At 38.8% G+C, this 10,000-nt stretch overlaps 1 protein-coding gene across 2 annotated transcripts in view; it reads left to right on the top strand.

The window, feature by feature from the left end:
• Positions 1-10,000, top strand: part of LOC138864035 (zwei Ig domain protein zig-8-like) — a 108,650-nt gene that overhangs the window by 85,675 nt on the left and 12,975 nt on the right. For both annotated transcript variants that reach the window (XM_070129897.1, XM_070129898.1), the window contains exon 4: positions 2,150-2,360. In XM_070129897.1, the coding sequence (XP_069985998.1) occupies positions 2,150-2,360 (211 nt within the window). The remainder of the gene's footprint in view (positions 1-2,149; positions 2,361-10,000) is intronic.

The following is a 10,000-nucleotide window of genomic DNA, read 5'->3' as shown; positions in this document are numbered from 1 at the left end:
CACAGAGAAGGAGAGAGAGAAAGAAAGAAAGAAAGAAAGAAAGGAAGAGAGAATAGGAAAGAAAAAAAGGGCAAGTCAGAGACAGACAGACAGACAGATATTAGGAGCGGGAGAGAGAGAAGAGGGAGAAGAAAAGAGGGAATCAAGAGGCAGGGTACAGATTTTACGGCAAAGGAAGGGAACAGAAGGAAGGGAAAGATAAAAAAGGAGAAAGTGGGAAGTGTGGAGAATGGAAGGGGAGGGTGAAGGGAGAGAGAGAGAGGGAAGAGGACTGATAGAAGAGGAGAAAAAGGGAGAGAGAAAAAGTCTGGTTTTGACATGTAGGAGAGGAGAGACGTCGAGGAAATAGAATAGGATGAAAAATGAAAGAGAGATGAAAAAGGGAATATAGAAGAGGAAGGGCTTAGGAGGAGAAACATGGGGGAGAAATAGAGCTAAAGAAAAAAAGGAGATAGGGAGAGTAGAAAAGAATGAATAGAAAATGAAGAGTAGGAGAGAGAAGAGAAGGTGAATGAGTGAGGAGGAGGATGGGGAAGAAGAAGAAGAAGAAGAAGAAAAAGAAGAAGAAGAAGAAGAACAACAACAACAACAACAACAACAACAACAACAAGAAAAATATGAAGAAAATAAATATCTCAAAAATGGGAAAAAGGGCAAAATAAGAGAGGGAGATAAATAAAAGACATAAACAAAAGAAAAAGAAAATCAATTCAATTTAAACAGAAAAGAATACAAACAAAAGAGAAGCACAACTAACAACAAAACCCGTGAATGAAAAATAACCGAAGAGACAGACATATAGAACGAAAGGAAATAAAGCAAAGATAAAACGAAGCTCGTAAATAAGGAAAGAAAACGAAAGGGGAATAAAACTAGCAATAAAATGAACAAAAGAGAGTGTAAAAGGTAAATGAAAGTAACTGTAAAAGAGGAAATTAGACGATAGACGAGAAACGAGTAAAAGGAGTTTAAAAGATGTTTGAGACATGTTTGATTTTTGGGGAATGAAAGCGAGGTGATGATAGTGGTGATGATGATGGTGGTGATGGTGGTGGTGATGATGGTGGTGGTGATGGTGATGATGGAGGTAATGATGGTGGTGAAGATGGTGGTGATGGGGATGATGGTGGCGGTGGTGATGATGGTGATGGTAGTGGTGATGATGGTGGTGGTGGTGAGGGTGGGGATGATGGTGGGGATGATGGTAGTAATGGTGATGGTAGTGATGGTGATGGTAGTTATGGTTGTGGTGGTAGTGATGGTGGTGATGGTGGTAGTGGTGATGATGGTGATGATGATGATGGTAGTGTTGATGATGGTGATGACGATAGTGGTGATGATGATGGTGGTGGTGTTTGTGGTGATAGTGGTGGTAATGGAGGCGGCGATGATGATGATTATGGTGATAATGCAGATGATGATGAAGGGTCGGTGGTGGTGATGATGATGGCGTTGGTGGTAATGGTGGCAGTAGTGGTGGTGATGGTGGTGGCATTGATGAAGGTGATGATGGGGACGATTTATGATGACGATAGTTGTGGTGAGGGTGTTAATGATCATAATTATATCCATAATACAATTCATAATGTAGTAGGAGTAGTAGTATTAATAGTAATAGTAATATTTAAATAGTAATAGAAAAATGATAAAAGTAATAATAGCAGTAGTAATAGTAACAGGAATAGAAATAGTAATAGAAAAGTGATGATAATAGTGGTAGTAGCAGTAGTAATAATAATAGTAATAGCAGTAGCAGGAGCAATAGCAATATAATAGTAATGATAATATTAATAGTAATAGCAAAAGTAGTAGTAGTAGTAATATTAATGAAAGTAATAGTAATAACGATACAGTGATAACAGTAATGAGAATTACAATGACCAATACCACAATCAACAACAACAACAACAGAAACGAATTAACACAGTCTCTCTTCCCCCCCCCCCCTTCCCCTTCCCTTTACCCTCCCCTTCTTCTTCCTTCTTGTCCTCCCTTCCCCTCTCCCCCTCCTCTCCTTCCTTCCTTCCTCTCCCCATCCCCTTCCTTCCTTCCCCATCTCCCCCATCCCCTCCCTCTCCCCCTTCCTCCCCCTCCCCCTCCCCTTCCCCCTCTCCTTCCCCACCCCCTCCCTCCTTCTTCCCCTCCACAGGTATCTTGGCTCAGACACCGGGACACACACCTCCTGACGGTGGGTCGCTACACCTACACCTCCGACCAGCGTTTCCGGGCAGTGCACACCCCGGGGTCAGAGGACTGGGCACTCACCGTCGATTTCGCCCAGAGCCGCGACTCGGGCATGTACGAGTGCCAGGTGTCCACCACGCCCCCCATGAGGCACTATATCTGGCTCAAAGTTGTGGGTAAGTGTTTGAATTTATTTTCGTATTTCTTATTTATTTATTTATTTATTTTGTTTCATTATTTTTTGTGGGGTGGGGGTGAGAGTGGAATGTTGGGGTGAGGGGTTGGGGGGTGAGAGTGGAGTGTTGGGGTGTAGGGTGCGGGTGAGGGTGGAGTGTTGGGGTGATGGGTTGCGGTGAGGGGTGTTGCTGAGGGTGGAGTGTTGGAGTGATGGGTTGGGGTGGGGGATGACGGGTTGGGGTGGGGGGGTGAGGGGTTGGGGTGGGGGTGAGGGTGGAGTGTTGAAGTGAGGAGTTGGGGTGGGGGTGAGGGATTGGGGTGGGGCGTGAGGGGTTGGGGTGAGGGATTGGGGTGGAGGGTGAGGGGGTTGGGGTGTGGGGTGTTGGTGACGGTGGAGTGTTGGGGTTAGAGGTTGGGATGAGGGTGTTATTGGGGAAGAAGGGGAGAGGGTGCTGGTGATGGGGTGGGGGTATTTTGGCTGGGGGTCAGGGAGGGTTCGTGAAGAGAGTAGGGGCTACAGTAGATCGGGGTGAGGTGGGGAGAGGATGGTAGTGGGGTTAAAGGGAGGAATTAGGGTTGGTCAGGTTCCTGGTAGGTGGGGTAGGGGGGAGAGGCTATCAGGACGCGATGGCAGGGGGCGGTAAGGGAGAAGTGGTGTGTGTGGGTGGGGGGGTGAGGGAGTGGGGAGGATGAGTGAGTACGGGTTGGAGGGCAAGGGAGTGGTGGTGTGTGTGTAGTAGGGGGGTGGTGAGGGAGTGGTGCTGGGGCGGGGGTGAGGGTATGGTGGTGGGGGGAGGGGGGAGGGAGTGGTGCTAGGGGGTGTGAGGGGGTAGTGGAGGGGGTTAGGGGGTGGTGGTGTTGGGTGAGGTAATGGTGCTAGGGGGTGTGAGGGAATGACCGGGGTAGGGGTGGGGGTTGGAGGGGGGGGGTGAAGGGGTACCGATTATGAAAAAGACGACCAAATTTTGAGGTTGATTTTAAGGGGAAATAATGGGAGGAAAGAAATAATGTACTATGAATGGCGAATGGGTTTAAGTTGGGGTTTAATTAATGGTTGTTCATTATGTCTTTGATGTTATATCATTTTACTACTATTATTATTGTTAGCATTGTTACTATAATCATTATTGTCATTGCTTTTGTCTGTATTATTATTTCTATCATTATTATTATCACTATTATTATTATCATCATCATCATCTTCATCATCTTCATTATCATTATCATCATCATCTTCATCATATACATAATCATTATCATCATCATCATCCTCATCATCTTCATCATCTTTATCATCTTTATCATCTTCATTATCGTTATCATTATCGTCATCATCTTCATTACTATCATTATCATTATTGCGCACGGAGAGAGTCTATTTGTTCTAATTTATTTAAGTTTATCATAAAAGAAAAAAAAATCTTCAGTTTCCCATTTTCCGCTATCTCGTTTTCGACATGATCTAAATCGAAATGTCATGATTAAGGAAAATCGTACTTATGACAGATAATTAGGATTTTTTTTTTATTATCTATCTATCTTTTTTACCGAGTCACTATGGCATTATTATAGTGAGGAAAAATTAGATATCAAAATAATAATCATAACAGCGATTACAGTAAATGATATAATGGAACCTGCATTTATCCCCCAATTATGATATTCATACTTAATTGAGCCTCCAACCTTTGCACATCATTATTCCAAATGTTATTCATTTAAATATTAATAACTACAATTACTGTCATTTCAACATCAGTAAGTTTAGTTGCTATTCCTTTTGATATGAAGATACTATTTTAATATCATTATTATTATTATTATTAATTTTCATATTCTTTTATTACTCTTTATGAAGCCATTAGCAACGCTCATTATATCAGCTGCGTTATATTACGTTATATTAGGTGCGTTCAAGTTATTACATTGATCAAATAACTTGAATAACATAGCGCTTGAAAATATCCCAGGGAAATTCATGAAGACATTGTTGCATGCCATGTTGACTGATCTGAATATCTGGGTAGATTCCGTCAGACGCAGGAACTTCAAAATGTTTCTGATATGTCAAAAAAAGGAAAATATAATTTGGATTAAATTCATTATTCGCAACTACCCGTATGCTGTTAAAAAAAAGAAAGAAAGAAAAAAAGAAAGAAAAAAAGAAATTGACGGATTTGAGTTGAAATTGTATTCGAGTGTAAGCAAGAGTGTTGCCTATGCTGTATTAGTACTATGTTTACTTTACATACGGTTTTCTCAGTACATATAAGAGAGAGAGAAACAGATAGATAGAGATAGGTAAGATAGATAGATAGATAGATAGATAAAGATGGATGAATAGATGAATAGATAGAGAGATCACTGTAGTGGTTTAAGAAAAAAAGGCTATACTTTGACACACTAATTCTAACTGTTTGTCTTCTCAGTATTAAAAGCTTCTTAGATAACAGCATACACACACACACACACACACACACACACACACACACACACACACACACACACACACATACACACACACACACACACACTCACACGCACACACACACACACACACACACACACACACACACACACGCACATCCCACGAACCAAAATGATTAATTCCGGGGTTCATTCGCCTTTTTTTCGCTCTCTTTCGTTCATTTTCTTCTCTCTTTTTACACTGCCCTCAGAATCCATTTCAGAACCCTTTGGCGCGGGTGAAGAACGTGCGATCCCCTCTACCATTTCCACGCACAACCACACAACGTTGCCCCCGGGAGCAGTGTTGCCATTCCAGCGACTTTCCCGCTCGATCTAGAGTTTTTGAGTTATGATATAGCGGGAAATAATTGTGTTTACTTTATGTTTAGTGTCTTCTTTAAGTAGTTTTAGTTATAAAATGAGGAGCTAAATTTTTTACTCTTATGTCTAATTCAATCTAGAGGTTTTGTGGAAATATCAATGGCAACACTGCATGCGAGAGCCTACACGCGTTGTAATGTTTCGAATAAGTTATTCGAAACAGGCGGTTCAGGAATTGGCAACGCTGGTGAATGAAAGTAGAGGATGTGTACCACAGGGTTACCATCTTTACCGCAAATGATACGAATGCGTCATTAGAGCCATGATTTCGGCGTTAATAAATCATTGATCACCTGTATAGCATGGTGTAAGAATTCATGTATTTTTTTTATGCAAGTAGTAGATCTGCAAAATTTAGCTGAATTATAGACGTTATGGTAAAAAAAAAAAAAAAAAATAAAAAAAAAAATAAATAAATAAATAAATAAATCCGAAGTCAAGGCTCCATCATCGCATTCGGATAGTTTGTGGTAATGGTGGTTCCTATGGTGTACTGAACAGGTTTTATGATGAGATTGAATTACCACAAGGTTTTTGGTAGTCTTATGTAATAGTAGGGGTATGTTAGGGTATAAGTACTTATGTTATAGCATAGAGATCGTGGCTATCCGTGGTACTAGTGATAGAGTGAATGCACAATTATTTGAAAAGGATAAAGCATTTGCAGACATACAAACGCATCGAAGTGCTCTCCTTCTCTTTCTCCCTCTCCCTCCCTCCATCCATCCCCCATCCTTTCCTTTCTTTTTTTCTCCCTCTCTCGCGCTCACCCTCATTCTTTCCCTCCCTCCCTCCCTCCCTCCCTCCCTCCCCCTTTCCCCCGTCTCCTCCCCTCCTCCCTCTCTCCCTCACCCCTTCCCCCGCCGCATCTCTCTCTCTCTCCCTCCCTCCCTTCTCCTTCCCTCCACACATGCGCGTAATCTACCAGGGACTTGTGTCTATTGAATATTTCATCCAGTCGGACGTTCCTTTATTCCTTTACTGATAAAGATTTCTCTCTTGAATTTAAATTGAATTATGGAGCTGGTTCGGCAACACCTGATTATTTTAGGATATAAAGAGATATGTGCTTATCAAATTCTCGTTGCGTATTAGTTGATAGGGAAATGGTTGTTGTCCTTTTTGGTAGAATATTAAAGAAATATTAAAGAGAATATGCTAACAGCTGACTAAGTTTGTCAGTCACTTATAGGAAATTATGAACGTTGTTGAAAGTATGTTATATGGAGGATCGTGAAGGTGATAATGATAGTGATACGTGATAATGTTAATTATAATAGTAATCATAACAATGATAAGAATGTCAATAGTAATGATGATGATAAAGATATTGATAGAAATAATACTAGCAGCAATGATGATAATAATTATAAATATAACGACGATGACATTAATGATAATAAAACGGTATAACATGGATAACAAACATCAGTAACAATGCCAGTTATGATAATGATCAGGACGATATCAATAATAACAATGATATCCAATATTCTTGTGGCAGTGATAATAACAACGTTCATAATAACCATAAAAATGTCCTTCATAAATTGAGGAGATAAGAATAATGCAGATAGGATAAGACAATCGATAGGATATACGAAAGGTAATGATAACGAAAATTTGGATGACATAAGGACTTGAAATATTAATACCAATTCTTCATAACAGTTCAAACAACGGTCGAACTACTAAGAATGAAAATCACAGATACAAAAAATATACTTTTCTGAATATAGTAACTTTCATACGTGACAAAAAAAAAGAAAAAAAATCTATACGACATATTAAAATTTCCTTTTAATCGATCGTAACTTTCATACTTACAAAAAAAAAAAAAAAAAAAAATCTATCCATATATTTTCTTTTCTTTTAATCTTGGCGTTTCGAATCATCACGTTTCAGAAGCTTCAAGCGAAGCCACGAAAAAGCTTCAAAAGATGATGCTTCGTTTCTCTTCGACCTATAACAACACCCGAGTTAGTCGCGCCCACAAAGTTCACAAAGAAAGAAGGGTGAAAAGCACTCTGCGTGAAACGAAAGACGAAATAAGAGAGAGAAAAACAAAAACAAGAAAAACAACAGCATCAAATAACAACATAACAACGGCAACAAAAACAAGCGCCTAACAAGTTCTCAAGTAAAGGAGTGGGAGGTCGTGAGGCGTGAAAGGAAGCAGACAGAGGAGAATAAAACAGAGGGAGAGGGAGAGAGAGAGAGAGGGGGGGAGGGAGGGAGGGGAGGGAGGGAGGGATGAGGGAGGCGAGGGAGGGAGGGAGGGAGGGAGGGAGGGATGAGAGAGAGAGAGAGAGAGAGAGAGAGAGAGAGAGAGAGAGAGAGAGAGAGAGAGAGAGAGAGAGAGAGAGAGAGAGAGACAGATGATAAGGTAAATAGAAATAGAGAAAGAGGAAGAGAGAGAAAGAGATGATAGAAAAACAGAGATGGACAAAGTGACAGGCAAATAGATAGATAGATAGAGAGAGGCGACAGAAAAAGAGACAGAGATAGAGACAGACAGGCAGATAGATAGATAAAGAGAGAGAAAGAGACAGACAGAGACGAGAGACAGACAAAGTCAAAGACAACCACAAAGACAGCAAACGAAAGAATATGAATCACGACGAAAACAAACCACAAACAAAAAAATAAACAAACCAAAACACACAAGACCCAGATCCAACACATCAAAAAAGGAAAAGTAAAAAAAAAAAAAAAAAAAAAAAAAAAAAAAAAAAAAAAACGAAAGGAAAACTAAAACAAAAGGAAAAAAAGGGAAAAAAAGACACTAAATGGAATCAGAATCTATAAAATATCAGAGAAAAGTAGAAAGAACAGAAGATAAGAGTACGGAATTCCTTGTTACGGCGGGATTTCCAGTGTCCGGTCCGGTTTACGTTCTTATAACGCTATTTTTACGGTCAGCGAGAGTAAATGATCCGATATGGAATTCTTTCCCTTCTCTTCCATTTTTTTTTCTGTTTCTCTTTTTTTCCGTTTTTTCTCTTTCTCTTTTCTTCCGTTTTCTCTCTTTTTCTTTTTTCACAATTTCTTCGTTCGAGATCTTTCATTTCTTTTCTTTTGTTGCGTTTGACGATTTTGTTACGTAATATTATCATTATTTCTATTTTTATCATTATTATCATTATTATTGCTATTGTTGTTGCTGTTGTTGTTACTGCAATGATAATAATGATAAAATGATGAGTATTATTATTTTTATCATTATTGTTGTTGTATTTATCATCACCATTATCATTATCATTTTCATTATCATTATTTTTATTATCATGAGGATTATTATTCTATCGTTGTTATCATTAGCCTCATTACTATTATTGTTATCACCATCATCATCATTATTATTGTTATTGCTACTATTATTATCCTCATATTTCTCTTATTCTCACATCATATATCACACACGAAAGGAAGGGGTTGCTCTTTAGAGAAAGAAAAAAAGACAGTGTGGAGAGATAGACAGATAGATAGATAGATAGATAGATACGGGTGCGTGAGCGCGTTTGTGTGTGTGTGCGTGTGTGTGTGTGTGTGTGCGTGTGTGTGTGTGTGTGTGTGTGTGTGTGTGCGTGTGTGTGTGTGTGTGTGTGCGTGTGTGTGTGTGTGTGTGTGTGTGTGTGTGTGTGTGTGTGTGTGTGTGTGTGTGTGTGTGTGTGTGTGTGTGTGTGTGTGTGTATGTGTGTGTGTGTGTGTGTGTGTGCGTGTGTGTTTGTGTGTGCGTGCGTGCGTGTGTGTGTCTGTGTGCGTGTGTATGCGCGTATAAGAAACAAATCACACCACATCAAACTGTTCATATATTTTTAACCAAAAATCTCCAGAAAATAAGTAACAATAAGAACCTCACGGGTATATTTATACAGTGTTCAATTCATTTAATTAATTGTATTATCCCACAGTTACCGAGTTTAGTGACCGAGTGAAATTAATGGAATCCCAGGACATTATTTCCTCCCAAGGTTACAAATAACACTTCTTAAGATAGATGGGTAAAGATAGGCATAGACTTACAGAACTTTTCCTATCTATTGTAACAAAGGAGTCGATAGATTGGCATTAATCGTTTGTGGTTTTGCGTTGAGGAATTAAGGAGTATTGTTTCCTGAGCTGAAGACAGTCAGAAGAAAGATAATGGAAATAATAGGTTTGGTGTTGGTTAATCAGGTTTAATGGTTATAGTTATATAATTAATGATTATGATAGGGATTATAAGGTGTTAATGAGGAGGTAGAGGGAATAATGATATTAATAAAAAAATCAGGATGATGTTAATGGTACTACTACTACTACTACTATTAAGGCTAGTTATGATAAAAATAATGATGATGATAGTAGTAAAGATAGTGATAGTAAAAAAAAAACAATGGTATTGTTATCAATATCGACATTATTATCATTATCATTATCTATATAATCATTAATATTATCTATATTATCATTATTATTATCAATATTATTGTTATCATTATCAATTGTAATTATTATCATCATCAATATCCTCCTCCTCCGCATCGTCATTATCATTATCATCATCATCACCATCTTTATAATTATTATTACCGTCACTACTCCCATATCTACATCTCTCAGAGGAAGAAACAATCAAACGATCAAACAGCCAAAAATAAAAAATCACTCAAAAAAAAAAAAAAAAAAATATATATATATATATAAATAAACAAAAAAAGAAAAAGGAAAAGAAAAATATCGAAAAGTCACAGTCCTATCAGAGCCGAACCTCCTTAGCAACAAAGACAGGCTGAGCACTTTCTCT

This window comes from Penaeus vannamei, chromosome 14, assembly GCF_042767895.1.
Source record: "Penaeus vannamei isolate JL-2024 chromosome 14, ASM4276789v1, whole genome shotgun sequence".
Taxonomy (NCBI): domain Eukaryota; kingdom Metazoa; phylum Arthropoda; class Malacostraca; order Decapoda; family Penaeidae; genus Penaeus; species Penaeus vannamei.
This window is presented reverse-complemented; position numbering and strand designations above follow the sequence as displayed.